This window comes from Vigna unguiculata, chromosome 6 (genome assembly GCF_004118075.2).
Source record: "Vigna unguiculata cultivar IT97K-499-35 chromosome 6, ASM411807v1, whole genome shotgun sequence".
In the NCBI taxonomy this organism is placed as follows: domain Eukaryota; kingdom Viridiplantae; phylum Streptophyta; class Magnoliopsida; order Fabales; family Fabaceae; genus Vigna; species Vigna unguiculata.
The window spans coordinates 23315767-23333065 of record NC_040284.1 but is presented as its reverse complement, the minus strand read 5'-3'; the positions used below and the strand labels follow the sequence as shown (position 1 = coordinate 23333065).

General features: G+C 30.7%; 2 protein-coding genes across 3 annotated transcripts; both read left to right on the top strand.

Annotated features, from left to right (window-relative positions):
* Positions 1–3834, top strand: LOC114187935 (signal peptidase complex subunit 3B). Its single transcript, XM_028076363.1, has 6 exons — positions 1–313; positions 402–449; positions 1770–1832; positions 2797–2850; positions 3361–3447; positions 3535–3834. Exons 1-6 carry the CDS (start codon positions 20–22, stop codon positions 3658–3660), a joined length of 672 nt encoding a protein of 223 aa, XP_027932164.1. The 5' UTR covers positions 1–19; the 3' UTR covers positions 3661–3834.
* A 420-nt stretch (positions 3835–4254) lies between these two features.
* On the top strand, positions 4255–7050 carry LOC114187934 (cation/calcium exchanger 5). 2 transcript variants are annotated; one of them, XM_028076362.1, is made up of 3 exons: positions 4255–5271; positions 5949–6148; positions 6283–6637. In XM_028076362.1, exons 1-3 carry the CDS (start codon positions 4456–4458, stop codon positions 6383–6385), a joined length of 1119 nt encoding a protein of 372 aa, XP_027932163.1. In that variant the 5' UTR covers positions 4255–4455; the 3' UTR covers positions 6386–6637. The 2 variants fall into 2 exon arrangements, with proteins under 2 accessions (XP_027932163.1, XP_027932162.1); XM_028076361.1 differs by having other exon boundaries at positions 5949–7050.
* Positions 7051–17299: the final 10249 nt, after the last annotated feature.

The window sequence follows — 17299 nt, the reverse complement described above, 5'->3', positions numbered from 1 at the left end:
TGAGGGCGTGTTTGATCCAATGACAGAACACCGAAACAAACGCTCCAAAACGTTTCCTTGTCTGCTCAGAACAGTCAACTATTGTTCTCTCTTTCAGTCTTTTGATCAAACACACAGAGCGCAAGGAGGAAGAAGAGGAAGAAGAGGAAGAAGAGGAAGAAGGAGGAGAAGAAAAGAAACCCTGAAAATGCATTCGTTCGGGTACAGAGCCAACGCGTTGCTAACCTTTGCCATAACAATTCTTGCCCTTATGTGCGCCATGGCCTCTCTATCCGACAATTTCAACACTCCCACTCCCTCCGCGCAAGTCCAGGTCCGTCTTCTCTCTCTATATAATTTCAATTTTACGGATCTGCAATTCGCCAATTCTTTTATCCCGTTTTTTGCTTTTCTGGATGCAGGTGCTCAATATCAACTGGTTTCAGAAACAGCCCAACGGCAATGACGAGGTAAGTCATTTTTTTTTCCTGATCAAAAACAACATCCTGGCTGGTGGATAGGTCTGCTGGGCTTCTTCGTTTCCGCTTTCTTCTCTGGAATGTCTCTTAGATTTAGGATCGTGTTTAAAGCTACAGTTTTTTTTTTTTTTTTCATTTATTCTATGGATTGCGATGTGACTGAAAATTGTTCCTTTGTTTTAAAAGTTATACTTAGGGTGATTACTGATTTCTATTTGATCCACAAGTAAAAAAACCATTGAGTTCTTTGCACTTCACATTCTGTCAAAATTAAACATAATTGTGCAGTAGATTGTATTTATTTCTGTTTTATCTCTTTGCGGTTGCGAACTCGGTATTAATATTGATGCTTAGACAGTTCATTCTGCAATTTTAGGTTTATGGTTGTCGTCTCAGTAACAAACAACTAAATTCTTGCAATTTCTGTAGGATTTTGCAGTAGTAAATATTCGATTAACCCAGCCATCAATGCTTAAACGTGAGTAGTTACCACTGAATGATCCTTGGTTGCAGCTTCCAAAAAAACATGGCTAAAACATGGCATACTGGATACTTTTTATTAGTAGATTATTTATTATGTCACATAGGAAAGAAAGAGTTTTGAACAATCAAACACAAATGAAATGAAAGTTGTAAATTAATTCCACGAGTCTATGGTGCTTAGTATTTGTATATGAGCAAAATTGAGCACTTGAAGCGCTGACTATACTTGCGATGTAAAGATAGAGGCAAACTTAAATCTTACGCTTGACTTTCTAAAATATGAAGTCTGTGTTTGATTTTTCTAGTTCTTTTTTAGCCTGAATAGTTGCTTTCCTTCCATCAGATCTATTCACAATGAGTTTTGAGGTTTACCAATTTTCTTTTCAGTAGAGATTTTTATGTTATAAGATGAAGTAGTAGGGTATAGTCGTTTGATCATGTTTAGCGGGTCAAGCTCAAATAGATTACAAACAGCTCAATTATTTTAAGTTTCTACTGTTCCAGATCCCAGGACTATCAACCATACATAAACCATAATTTTACATATTAATCTGGGATTTTTTTAAAGCTTTTAAGGTATATTGTGCTATTTAAACTAGCCTGGCATGGTAAAATTTATAACTCTATTGTGCTTTTTGCTTAGAAGAAGATCTAGTTTTACCGTATTCATGTTTCATGCTCATGCTCTGTAAGATGCATATATGATATTATGACGTTGAATACCATACTTTGTCAAAAAAAACAGCTTTTTGTAATCCTTTTTCTCTGATATTTAAATGTCATTTATTCATTATTAAATCTGAAGTGGAAGCGTTTCTATTCCTGCAGGTCAGCATGACACTGAATATATCAGCAGATTTGCAGTCCCTTTTCACGTGGAACACAAAACAGGTTTCTATCTTTAACTTAGAATTTTCATTATAATCATTTTTGTCTTTCTCCCTTTGACTCTGAAAATTATGGATGCTCTTAGTAGGACAGTGAAGAATGATGTAATTGCTTTTGGGTAAAGAATGACTATTTCTTGAAATGACCAAAAACAAATGTGTTTGTTTGCTCTTCCGTATTCCATGTTTAGATAAGACAATTTAGGGGAGTAATTCATTTATTTGTTGAAATTGAAATTCTTTGAGGTAAAATGAGTTGTTTGGATGAGTAAAGAAATTGAAATTTAAGAATTTTAAGAAAGTGTTTCTAAAATAAGAGAATTTGAAATTCATTCAAAGAAGAAGGAAATTGAAATTACACAACTAGTCACTCCCTCTTTATACCTCTTTATACATATTATATGCATATACATATTGAAAAAAATTAAATTGTTAAATATTATTTGAGTATTTAAATTTGACTAATATTTTTTTTTTTTGTAAATTTGAATTGTAAAATACATATTTTTTAAATGAAATTTTATCTTAAAAGAAAAATTCAATTATTTTATCGAAACAACAAAATTGAAATATTAGATTTTTTTAATTACTCTATACAAACAGAATAATTTGAAAATGAAAAAAATTTAATTACAAATAATTCAAGTAGCATGTATTTCAATTTCTTGAAATTATTGAAATCCCTCATTCATTCACAAGGCTAACATAACGTGTGCTTAATGTTTGAATCGCCTTACCTATCGTTACATCTTGTTTCATGTTGCGGAATATTAATTTATATTTTTGCCCATTGCTTTTTCTTTTTGTCTGTGCAACATTGTATTTCCATGGAAATGTTCGAGCTGCTTAATAACACATCAATCGGATCCTTATTTCCAATCAATTATTTATTCTAGATAAACTGTGTCAAGGCTAGAAATTTCGTCGCTGTCCAGTGATTCAGTTCTATTACTTTTGTATGGTTGCAGGTTTTTGTTTTTCTAGCTGCTGAGTATGAAACACCGAAGAATTCCTTGAATCAGGTATGAATTGTTTGGTTTGTTTGCATCTACAACTGGAATATAATCATGTAAATTGTTAGTTTGCCAGCTTGTATTTATAAAAGAAAGAATAAAAGGAAGCCATGGTAACTGGTCTATTAAAGGATATTGAATTTTAATTGGTGAGGTGGTGGCTTCAGAATTTTTTTATACTAACATATCACTCTGATAGCTGCGGCTTTGCATATTATGCTACATCTCTGCCATCTTTGGTATGTATTGTGTCATGTATGCTGCATAGGTTCTTGAAATGCCATTTTACAGATATCTCTATGGGTTGGTATCATTCACTCTAAAGAGCAGGGCAAGTTTTGGATTCATGCATAAAATAGCTATTCTGTTTTACTGATATATGTTTTCGAGTCACAGTTTTTCTAATACAATTCGTATCACCCAAATAGCTGTGGCTTTGCATATTATGCTGCATCTCTACCATCCTGGTTTCTGTCGTGCATGAATGTTACTAAGGTTCTTAAATATTCCATTTTACAGATATCCCTTTGGGATGGTATCATTCCCTCTAAAGAGCATGCGAAGTTTTGGATTCACACATCAAATAAATACCGATTCATTGACCAGGTATACAACTCCAGAATGATGTTTTTCACTGCTATGATTTGCTTCATGTTTTTTTAGGACTCAGCTTTTCAATTATTTCGTGCCCAGGGAAGCAATTTGCGTGGCAAAGAATATAACCTTACCATGCATTGGCATGTTATGCCAAAGACTGGCAAAATGTCTGCAGATAAAATAGTCATGCCGGGTTACCGATTGCCTGCGGAGTATAGATGATGATGCCCTGTCATATTCATTTTTTTTGTAACGTTAAACCCTTTTTTATGATGACGGATATAGAAGGTTAGTTCAAAGAACTAGAATGAGGAAGGGAATTTGTACTTTGGAAAATCAAATCATTTGCGCTTGAATGAATACTGAAACATCCCAAGTTTGCTTTGTGGTCTTCAATTGTCTCTTGCATTAGTCTGAACTTTTTTCTTTCGCTCCAAGAAAAGAAAATACCACAGTGAACCCTTTAGCTGTTGAAACCACACATTGCACACCTGGAAAAAGTTTTAAAATTTTCCCATTTTTCTGGTACTATATGGAAAAATTGGCAAACCTTCAAAAACTGGTTTACAACAAAGACATTTTTTAATTATTATTTAAATGTTATATTTCGATTTTCTTCTTCAAAAGAATAGATATTTATGATTTTGATATTAAGAAACTTGTATGATTGAATCTAAAATCTAAATATTAGGAAATATTTGATTTCTAATGCGAGCTTTGAATGTTAAAAATGTATTACTTTTAGCTTTTAATATCACTAAATTATGACATAAACATATTTATATATAATTGAATTATTAATATAGAGATTGAAGAGTGGAGCAGTACCAAATTCAGATATTGACCAAGTCATTCATTGTGACAAAATGTTGTATTATTGAGAGTACTGCAAATGTGAGAGTGGTGTTATTGTTAAAGCAAGAAACGCGGAAAACAGGGTGGGCCCCATCTCAGGAATGGAGTGGCGAGGGTGATGATTGAGATGGCGGAAGCGCCGAGAAAGAAGGCACTGCAGGAATGGCGCTGCCATGGTTGAAATTGAAAGCAAAACGAAAACCCTCTTCACTCTCAGTAATCCTCACTACCACTCTCCTTCTTCTGGTCTTGTTGTTCTTCGCGATAAACCCTCCTTCTCCTTCTCCCATTGCCACACCACGCAGGTCACTCCTCCTTGCTCCCTCACCGTGTTCCGGCAAATCCGATGGAATCCTCAACTACCAGTGCCTCTTCCCACAACACACCGCTCTCTCCATCCCCTTCCTCTCCCTCTTCCTCCTCCTCCACTTCTACATCCTCATCACCACCGCCCAGGACCACTTCTCCCTCGTCACCACCAAACTCGCCTCCCACCTCGCCCTCTCCCCCAGCATGGCCGCCGTCACGCTTCTCTCCCTCGGCAACGGCGCCCCCGACGTCTTCTCCTCACTCGCAGCCCTCCGCGCCGGCCAGTACCGCACTGGCTTCGGCGCTATACTCTCCGCCGGCACCTTCGTCTCTGCCCTCGTCGTCGGCTTCGTCGCCATCTACGCCGCGCCCTTCTCCGTCGATCCCGCGCCCTTCGTTAGGGATGTTCTCTTCTACCTCACCGCTGCAATGTTCCTCTTCTACGTCTACCTCAGCGCCGAGATTTTCCTTTGGCAGGCCGTTGGATTCGTTGCCTTCTACTTGTTCTTCGTAGGGTTTGTCTTCTACATGGACTTGGGGATGGCAGATCGCACTCAAAAGAGTTCCGCGGATCTCGAGGGACAGTTGGAATCGGATCCCGACCCTGTAGTTTCGAGATCAGCCGAGGGAGAGAAACGCGCTTCCGGAGTGCGTGGAGTGTTTCGATTGGTACGTTGTTGTTGTTCTTGTTACTGTAGTGGTTTCCATTTCGAGTACGTACTTACATGGGTACATGATCTTGATTTTGTTCAGTCCTATAGCAAGACAATTGACATTGAACTACTTTATTTCTTTTAAGATTCTGGAGATGATCAAAGTTTTCTTAGAATAATGGATTGGAGAACAACTTTTTTTTTTTTTCCTTTCTAGTTTTTGTCTTTGATTTAGTAAGCACTTTTGCATCTGTAATATCCTGCGACTAACTTTCTAGCATCGTTAAAATACTCACTTTTTGCCTATTGCTTCCCATTTTTCATGTTTTCATGTATCAGTTTTAGTAATGTAATGTGTTTCTCAAGTTATGGATAGAATGGTATGTCTGAATTTGGAAGGAAACGAGATACGATTAGAATCATGTGTTTGAGTTTTTCTAATAGAATATAGGGAAAGTGTTAGATATATGTAGACAACAAATATTGATCATTCATAAATTTGCTAAGTGGGTGGTATTTCTGACAGAGAGTGATATGATTCTGTCTTAAAATCAATGATTCACCACAATATAATCAATCATTCTTAAGTACAAAATTTAGGGAATTGTATGCATTGCATGGATATGTTTCTAATTCTAGTTCCTTCTTGAGGAAGTACTGACTTTTTACTTATCCCTTGCCCTATGCACTCAGATTTCAAAAACATGGGAGCTTCCTGTGGAAACTCTCCTGAGATTGACGATCCCTCAACCAGCACCAGCACAATGGAGCAGATTTTATGCATCAGCCAATATTGCACTTTGTCCACTGGCCCTCTTGTATGCCTGCAACTCATTCATGCCATTTAACCACCCCATAGTTTTCCTCCTCCCCAACACTCACTTTCCCCTCTGGTCAGTAGTTTTCATGACAAGTTTCTCTCTTGCATTTCTTCATTTTATAATCGAAAAGCAACCCCCCAAAACAGAGCATCTGCCTGTGGTTGTGATGGCATTTGTGATGAGCGTGTTCTGGATATCTACTACAGCCGGAGAGCTGGTGAATTGCCTGGAAGCTATAGGCACACATCTGAAACTGCCGCCTGCACTCCTGGGTCTTACTGTGCTGGCATGGGGAAATTCAGTAGGTGATCTTGTCGCCGATGTTGCAGTCGCCAAAGCCGGTCATCCGGCGATGGCGATGGCGGGTTGTTTCGCCGGACCAATGTTCAACATGCTTGTTGGCCTTGGAAGTGCTTTAGTCATACAGACGGCCAATGTATACCCTAATGCTTATCAGCTTAATTTCCACGTTGGTATAGTGATAGCATTTGTTTTCCTGCTTTTAAGCCTTATGGGGTCTCTCTTAGTGATCACTTGGTGCAGATTCAGAGTGCCTAGGTTTTGGGGATTCTGTCTGGTAGGCATCTATGCTGCTTTTACTGCAGCAAGTTTAGGAATAGCCATGTTCTCAGGGTGATTTTTTTTAGGTAGATCTATGATTTATATTCATACTCAAACTCAACCATAAGCTAAATCCTCATAGATGGCATTATTGAAAGAAGTATTCAGCACGTATATATGTTTATGATGAGTTCCCTTTTAGGTTTCTCCATTAGGTTTAGGTAGGAAAAAAAAAATTAGTTGGGTCCTGATCATTGGAATTTTTTAACATAACATTGTTATACCTATCTGTTACTGGTTCTGCTCACTGACATTTTTTTCACAATTGATTTTTTTTTTTAAAGTTTTGTGAAACTGAAGGTGAGATTGATTGTACTTGTAATCGGTAATAAAATTAATGTTTTGACATCTTATTAGTTTGGTATTTTTCCATTTCATAAACATGAAGCTATGGTGGAGTAAAATATGATTTGCTTAATTCTACTTGTGTTTCCTTAGTCTGATCATTTTCCCCCTCCGTTTGGTGGTGTGAGAAGGGAATTATTTTTGTTGTTTGGTGGAAAAGAATGAAAAATATGAAATTAAAATTAAATTTAATTACTATTTTATCCTTACATAGGGTGTGTTCTTTTGAGTGGAAGGATTTGTGAGAGAGGGAAATAATTGATTTGAGTGAATTTGAGGATAAAGTTTATGTTTTTTTTAAGGGATTTGGAGGTGATAGTGGAGTGAGTTTGAAAGTAAATTTTGTAAAAGTTTTTGTATGATTTGACTGATGTATCAAATAAAAAATAAAATTTAATTTATGAAAAAGTTGGATTACACATAAAATGATAATTAGATAAGTTGTAATTAATTTTGAATTTTTGTCTTCATACAAAAATATTAATGATATTTATTATTTGAAAAAAAAAAAAATGCTAGAGTAGGATATACCCTTCTGGATAAAAAACAAAGCATGTTGGAATTAGGTACATGGTAAATGGAATCGGGTAAATGGCCAATGGAACCAGGTAGATCAAGAAAAAGCTAGGAAATTGGAATCAGATATAAGTATAATGTATCATTTCCATTACTTCATAATCACACAAGTTATTGCTATCTTCATGAAGGAACAACAATGGTGGAATGCCGCAAAGCTTGTGCATGCTATGAACATTTCTCCTGTTATGCCAAAGTTTGGGCAGAGTGGTAAAATACCAACGTTCTCTCTTAACTCTGTTCAAAATAACGGGATCCAAAATGCAACATAATTTTGCAAATCGTCTCTTTTGATTCCTTTCCTTTCATCAAAAACGAACATCCCAAATATTTGCAGATCATCGCTCTTTGTCCCCTTATTACAGTAATCCTCTAGAAGAGAACACAATCATAATGTTTAAAGTGAGGGGTATGTATATGGGTTATATATTTTTGAAATAATTAATATTCTATTAAACCAGTTAAATTAAATGATTTTAAAAGTATATTTATATTTCTCACCTTTCTCTACATTATCAAATAATTATATTCATTTTTAGTATTTTTTTCTTGTATTTCTTTTTAGTTTTTATTAGGTTCCTATGTTCAAAAGGGATGACAATTCGGGATGGATCAGCCCACAAAAAAAAAAGGTAGTATGAGTTGAGATGTTGAATCTACTGATCCGTTCAGGTCCATTCTATAGAGACTCGTGGTCCACACGGACTTAAGATAAAGAAGGGCACTGGTCCGCCCTTTTACAAAATTAAATAAATTTAATGAGACAGGACAATAATGATGGTGTGATAAAAAAATTATAAAACTTTTCTTTATTATTTTCTTTTTTCAATTCTTAAATCATACATCACGTATTTTTATAAGTTCCTTTTTTTATTATTATTATTATTAATTATTGCATATAAGATAATTTTAGTTCTTGAATCAAGAATATCCTTTTATATATTTTTAGATTAATAAATTTGTATATGTCTTAATAGGTAATATATTGTTATTGTATTTTAATTATAATTTCCGCTGATATTGTTTCTTATCTTTAGTTAAACCAATTATAATTATTGATATTGTTTCTTTTCTTTGATTAAATTAATTATAATTATTTTGATAGAAATTAAATATTAATTATTATGAATATATATATATATATATATATATATATATATATATATATATATATATATATATTTCTCATTAAAAAAATTGCGTGGAGGAAAAAAATAAATCCATTTTTAAATTATGGGAGGAGAATCCGACTGTGATCAAAACGGAGAAGGAGCTAAAACGGACAGAATTGTCCCGCTATGCCATCCTTACTCAAAACTAATGTATGGGAAGTGAAGAAGCGTTGGAAATATAACCCTGACATCGACATGCGTAATAAGTGTGGTCCAGTTCTTGAACCCTCTTTCAGCACGCATTTATTACTTCAGTAGTAAACGCAATACTGCTACTCAGCTTCCCACTCCAGTAAATTCATTCTCACAACCATCCCCGACTTAATTTATCTAATATAAAAATATAAAATAAGTATAATAAATTACTTCTATCCTTTTAATTTAATACATCAATGATTCCTTAATTATCTTTCAAATTAGATGCATCAACTAACTTTTTCATGATTTTAGTTTTTAAGGTTTTCAACAATATTAAAAAAATAAGTGAAGTCTCAAATATTTATCATATTTTTAACTCCAAAATTGCTAGGGTTATTTGTTCTGGTTTACGGTAATTCTATTATAATTTTATCTTAACAAAACCCTAAACAACTTTATGATTGGATTTCCATCCAAATTTACACTCTCATCCATTTTTTTTTTCTCTTATTTGATTTTGTTAAAAAGGAAATGAGTGTTGGAAACGTGGCACCCTAAGCATTGCAATTTAGGTTGGAATAATTGTTGGCCAATGAGAAAAAGGTTGATGATGAATGATGGGTGTAAAAAGTGAGCACTGGATGAATACAGTGAAAAGTAGGGTTTTTGAGAAAAAGAAGAAGAAGAAGAAGAAGAGAGAAGAGAGAGGTGTTAGTTTTATGGTATATGGTATCTTGGAAAACCTTTTCTTTATTTCCATTGTTTTGTGTGTTTGGTCTCTTGACCTTTGGGAGTTGAAAAACAGCACCTTTAATCATATCATCACTCACTTCTTCAATGGTTCTCTTTCATCCAAACCCTACCAATCATACCACTCTCACAAACTTCACATTAAAAATTACCATCCATCTATTCAATCAATATCACACTTAAATGGATCAAAACTTCTTAGCACATGTGAGTCTAACATTTGTTGTTTTTTTTTTAATTAATTGGATGATATATATTTTTGTTTGTTTATACGTGTTAGGTTGGTATCCACTTTTAAAAATGTTTCAATTGAGTCATAATTTTTGAAAAAATGTCTCAATTAGGTTTATTTCAAAAAAAAATTATTAACGTTGTAAACTTTATCCATGACTTTTATCGTTAACGGCATTAATAATTTTTTTCTAAAAAAACCTAATTGAGTTATCTTTTCAAAAATTGGTACTCAATTGACATATTTTAGAAAATAGGTATTAAATTAACATATTCGAACGAAAGTAAATACTATTTGACTAATTAATTTTTTTTAATTATTGAATCCGTCGTAGAAGCTTAATTACACAAAAAAGTAGTTTTTCTTGACAAGTAAATCAAGTTAACATTTTTTATGAATTTTTTAAAATTTTCTACAAAATTATATATTTGTTAACTGAAATGAAATTAAAATTTCAACGTAATATATTCTCTTGTGTCCTCTTGTCCTCTTTTTCTTCTCAAAATCGAATCTTAAGACTATATGTAATATGTCTAAGGAATCTCACGGTTCTTCAAGTTTTCATTTCTTTTTTAAATTCAAACGTGTAATTTTAGAAAATAATTGTGTTAATTTAAAGAAATTAAGGATTGTAGGTACACTTATTTGTTAGTTGGGATTATATGTCTCAACCTGATGCTTCCCATTCATCTTAATACATTTTATAAAGAAGTTGGTTCAATTTTATTCATAAGAAAAATATTCATGTACACTAAAAGAAGGTACACCAACACTTAATGTAAATTTAGAGAGAATAAAAATGATAACTTTATAAATTGTATGAATTGATAATAAGAGAGATGGAAAAAAAAAAAGTATAGTTCATATATAATTGCTCTATTGGTAATATGACGTATAGTTTATGAAAAATACAGGGAAAGAAATAATATTATAGTGTAATTTAAAGATAAAACACAATTTTTGAAAACAATTTTTAAAACAAAAAGTACATTTAAGATATATTTTAAATAATTAATAATAGATAATATTCATAAAATTAAATTCATGTGATAATAATGATAATAAAATTAAGTGAAATATAATAATAGAAATACATTTACATAAATAATAATAATAATAATAATAATAATAATAATTAATGATATTAACAATAAAACTAGTCATAATAATAATAGTAACAATAAGAAATTTGAAAATAATATTAATATTAAAAAAATACTAAAATAATAATATTAATAATAGAATTAAAAAAATAAAAATGAAAATAATCGAAATAAATTTTTAAAATAATAATAATGTATAAAAATGTATAATCTATTATGTTTATCGGAGGGAAATTCCATAATTATTTCAGCAATATACTCCGATCGGAAATGCTCAATTTGATTTCCTTAAAAATCATATTCTGAAACTATTGTATAATGATAATAAAAATGTATAATGTGTATATTTAAAATATACACATTATATCTATATAGCTAAATTATATTTGAAATATAGACATTGTGTCTATATTTTTAAATCACATTTAACAATCATAATGTAAGTTATTTTAAAACCATGAAGAAATTTTACATTTTAACTTTCATTCACTCAAATAAATTTTACACGTTAACGTTATAGGGAAAACATTATCACAAAATATCTTATCTAAAAACAAAGATGCATATTTTTTAGATAAATCATACGTTGAAATTGCTTTATATTCAACTGTTTTTGAAATAAATGATTAATAAGATACATACAGATAAAGGCGGACAAAAAATACACTTTTCAGATCTACTTTTAGTTCAATTCAATTCATTTAAGATTCATTTTATAAAATATTCGATCCATTTAAAATTCTTTTTTTTTTCAATATAAATTTTAATCTGACCAATATTTTATATTTTTTTTATCAGATATCCATTTCTCGAATTCAAACTTTTAAATATGAAAAATTCAAAATATTCAATCCAAAATTTCAATATAAATTTTTAGTTGGGTTGGACTCAAGGACGACATGGATTAGCCAAGACAAAAAGGTCGAAACAAGTCGATTCAGGATGAAGATTGAGATAGATTGGTCCAAATTGTAGTTTCGCCAAAATGACCATGGTCGAGATTCGGCCGAATTTAGCTGAGTCAACTGCAGCCAAAATTTGGCCTACCCGTTATCGACCTACAACAAAAAATTCAACCGTTACTAGTTTCGTTATCCATCAGATACCCGTTTAAAAAAATACTCGTTGATATCTATGGATAGTCACGAATATTTAAGAAAACATTTTAAAATTAGTTTAATTACTCGTAGGGTACCCACTTTGGTAGAGGTGTGTCAATTTGGCATCCCAAAAAATTTAAAAGCGAGTACTAGATTGACATACCTCTACCAAAGTGGGTACCATACGAGTAATTAAACCTTTAAATTTTTTGAAGTAAAATCTAAATAAAATAACAAAAAACTGTTAATATAATATAAATTCAATTAAATATAAAATAAATTTTAACTTTATTAAATTGACCTTAATAAAATAAAATAAAATTTTAATTTTAATTAATACTAATTTAATAAATATAAATTTAATTTTAAATTTAATTTTTTGTAAATAACTTATACCGACCTATTACTTACTGTAATATAATATTAAAATATTTATTATTGGAAGTAATAAATATATGTAAGTATCAACTATTCATGAATACCTTGGGCATTTTTTCTTAATCTTGTGTTTGGAGGAAGCATTTCAACAATGCTGAAAAATTAAAATGCATTGTATTTGAATTGTTTGCAATTAAATTCTCTTCATTTTCTAAATAACTTGTTTGGATTAAGAAATTAAAATACCTTACATTTCAATTTCTTGTTTGGATAAAATAATTGAATTTCTTATGAGATAAAATTTCATTTTATCAATATTTATTCTAGGCTTAATTACGTTTTGAGTTCATGATAAATTTGAAAATGGATCGATCAGGCTTGTCGGGTCAATAGGTCGGTCGGGTCATCGGGTTTGCCCGACATGTCTGGGTCTTCAGGCCCGCCCGACACCTCTAGGTTGTTTGGCCCACCAAACTCGTGTGGGTCGCCAGGCTCGCTCGTCCTGCTTAGGGCATTAGACCTGCTGACCCATCTTGATTGTCAGGTCGGTTCAGCCCGTCTCTGTCTTTGAGTCCACTTGGCTCGTCTGGGTCGTCAGTCCTGTTTGGGTCGTTAGACTCGCCCGACCCATTTTTGTCGTAGGGTAAGTGAGGTCCATTTATGTCGTCGGGCCCGTCTAACCCGTTTGGGTCGTCGAGCCCACTCAACCCGTCTGGATCGTCGGGCCTGCTCGAACCGTTTGTGTCGTCAGGTCGGTCTGATCCGTCTGGATCGTTTGGCCAACTCAACCTGTCATGATTGTCGGGTTTGCCGGATCCGTTTGAGGTTGAGTGAGAAGAATTTCAAATTCCACCTTTTTTTAAGGTATTTGAATTTCTTCTAATCTAAGTACATGAAATACTTTAAAAAAATGTATGCATTTTAAATGCTTTTTAATTTTTCTATCCAAATAAAACATTTCATTGCAGAGAATTTTAAATTCTCCAAATGAATGAATCACTCTCTTGAATTGTCTCGTTGAAACACACTATAAATAATACATAAATTGAAAAAGAAATCATAAATAATTTATAATAATATAAAATGAAATATATCATATAGCGTAAATTTAGATGAAAAATGTCACTTTGAAAGAAAACGACCTCGTTTGACTTCACCACACGTGGCAACTTTAATAATGACGAGCACAGGGTTTAAAAGCTTTGATCAAAAAGTCAAACAAAAAATAAGATGAGTCATGATGGTTTTAATTTACTAACATGAATTGATATTGATGTTTTCAAAGTGAAACTGAAGATGGACAATTAATGTTTCTAAGAAGTGGTACATACATATTTCATTTTGCTTTGTTGATATAAAAGTTTATAATTGTTGTGATTATTAAAATTTAAATATTAAGTGTCTAGTTAATGTAATCACACTATTTTTTAATTATTATTCATTTTAAAGTAATTAAGAATACTTTTAATAGTTAAATAATACAATAATATTGACTTAAATATATTTTTGTTCTCATCAATAACAAACAAAAAAAAAAACAATTGGTCATTCATCAAAACTTTAATTCTGTTTACTTTTTTCTTATTTTCCACAGCAAAAAATTTAGTCCAACTATATTACAACAATATTAAATTTTGTTCCATCTAACAAACAATATTGCATGTATGCTTGACACGACCACATGATAGAATTTTAAATTTTAATAAAAAATAGATTTTTTAAAACGTAAATTGTAATACAAGGATACTTTCACTAATCTTCTATGTTTCTTTCCAATTTAGATAGAGTTATATTAAATATTTTGAAGTAATCTTTTAGCAGAATACCCCAATGTCCTCTCACCATTTAGTTAGATTTATTTAGGATAGTTAATTTGAAAATCAATCGATAAACTCTATCAAAAGAATGGAATAAAATGTTCACTTTATTACCAATACTAATCATATATCTATAACTATATATAAAAGGGATTCCCTCTTTTGTGTCCACATTTCATAATTCCAACTTTATCCTTTATAATTTAATTATTTATTAAATTTTTAAAAATTAACGGTTACTTTTACAAGTTTTTATAAAATTATTTACTTATCTTCTTTTTCTTTTTTTCTCTTACTATTCATCAACAATTATTTATCTCTTATTTTCTCCATACATTTTACTTTATTTTTTATAAATATACTTTTATTTTGTTTATTAACTTAATAACATTACAATATCATCAATTATTAATATAATTCAAAAAATGCGTACACACATGCGCGATAGCGCCTGTGTTGACACTAGATAGCGCCTGTGTTGACATTTAATAAAACAAAATAAAACTTAAATTTATAGATGACATCAACTCTAATTAAGTTTTGAAAATATTATAATTATTAATAGCTAATCATTTATTGGACAATAATTTAAGAGAAAAGAATTTATATTTATGATTACTTATATTTATTACTTGTTATATTGTAACATCCCATCCCATTTTAGTATAATCATACTACTAATTAAGACATTACAAATATATATTATTTATATATTTTTAACTTTAAAATTTTTAGATGTTTATTAATAATAAAGTTTTTATTTATTTTTATTAATAAATTAAAACTAAAATTACATATATTTATTTGTTAAAAAAATAAAATTGGTAACTATGAATAAATTAAGTTATTTAAATTTTTTAAAGTAAATAATATTTTCACATGGCACGTAGAAAAAAAACATATCAAAATTGAAAGACTAAAATAAATTAAAATCACTTTTTTACTATTGCATTAAATGATTAACAAATAATTGAAAACAAAATTTTATTGAAAAATTTATTAATAATAAATAGTAATTTCTTATCCATTACCTTATAATCTCTTTTAACAATAGTGGGATAATATTATTTAGCAATCCTTCTATTTCATCTTTGCCATTCCCTTGTATCACTCCAAAAAGAACAAGATGATTACCCTTTATGCCTTCCTTTCAAATCCTCTTAAACAGTAGATTCACTCAAAAGAAGAGGACCTTAAACATATGTCATGTTAAGTTTGCGAAGGCTACTGTAGTGTACATATCAGGAAACATCTCGACCAATTAGGCTCAGATGTACTCGATGTATGTATATTCGGCCATGCCAACATCTTGTTGGTCATACCCCTAATATTGGTAGTATTGGATTAAGATAAGATGAAGTTAACTAAGGTAATTAGCTATGTGGATTAGGTCCATACATATAAAAATCTATAAACACAGTATAAATAATACAGTACACGAGGTAAACGTGACACATTCCATATTATATTATTTATTGTCGTATAACGCACTAGGCTAGCTTCAAAGTCAGAATATCTTTTGTAGACACAACCTCTCTCATCATAAAAGAAGACAAAAACATAGGATTCCTTGAAAGTAAAAATTTAGAGTGTGCTTTGAAAATAGTGATCCAAAGAAAGTCTTAACAAGACATTAAACTTTACAAGAAAATATTGATTTACCGTGTACAAAATTATAAAATTAATGTCTAAATTAGATTCTTATCATTTTTAATTTGTGATTAAGGATGTTCTAAAATCAAAACTTTGTATAAGTAGATGAATGTAGTAACATTAAAATTATATTTTGTATAAAGAAGAAAAGCAAACCTGAAAAAGGTGAAAAAGTACCGTTAGGAAGGTTTGAATGTTTGAAGAGTTTGGAAAGCATTGATGATAGCAGAAAGGAAAATAGTGAAATGGTTGATGAGTCAGAGAATAGAACAAATGAAAAGAAGAAGAAACCCCAAAATCCTGCCAAAAGCAATTTCTGCTCTGTTTTTCTGCGATGTCTTCAATTCACGCATTAAAAACAAATGTCAGAGCATCCCCACTTCTTAGCTCTCTATTCCATAACTTCATTTATGCACATCAATTTTATAAATTTTCTTTTTCACAAATGCTCAACAACCACCACAAATTTATAAATTTTCTATCTCAAAATCTAAATAATTGCTTTAAAATTTTTAAAACTTTTTTCATATATGATGATAAACTATACATATATTTTTTATATCAATTTAACATGATCTTATTATATGATTATAAAACTTTTTAGTTTATTCTGTTGTAATAGAAGTAATACATAATTAAAAATAATAATTAAAACTATCTTATTTTTCACCTATTTCTACTATTTTTCATTTAATACAAAGTAATCTTAAATGTTTAGAATTTTTCAATAAATGATACACCTTTTTCTCTCACATACAAATCTACTACCATTAACTGTAGAAAGCATACTTATCTATTTAGTAGGTAGTGTAGTTTCATGTCTCAAAATTTAAATATGAAAAAAAAAATTTAATTTTAAATAACTTTATGTCAAATATTATTTTAAATTTTGATATCTTAGCTCTACCGACACCTTCAAAATTTATCATCACGTAAAATCTTAGTCAAATAAAAATGATAACTTTAATTTAAATGTAACAATGTTTTTTTTTTGGGTAGTGTTTTTTCTTAATGCGTAGACATTACTAAATATCCAAATATATGAAAAGAAGACAATACTTTGTTTACAAAAATATAAATTACTTTTTAATTTAATAATTAACATCTTATACTCTTTAGAAAGTTAATTTCTTGGACATAATTTTGAAAACTTTATTTGATGTCTTTAAAATTCTTAAAAAATGTAATCAAAATGAAAGAAAGAAAGGATTTTTGATAAGACCCGCATGACTTCGGCAAATAAGTTGGAAGATCTAAATTTATGTAAATTTAAGAAGAAGAATGTCATGTTGGAAGCGCGGAATATGAAAAGGGTAAATTAGTCATTGTGATAAAATT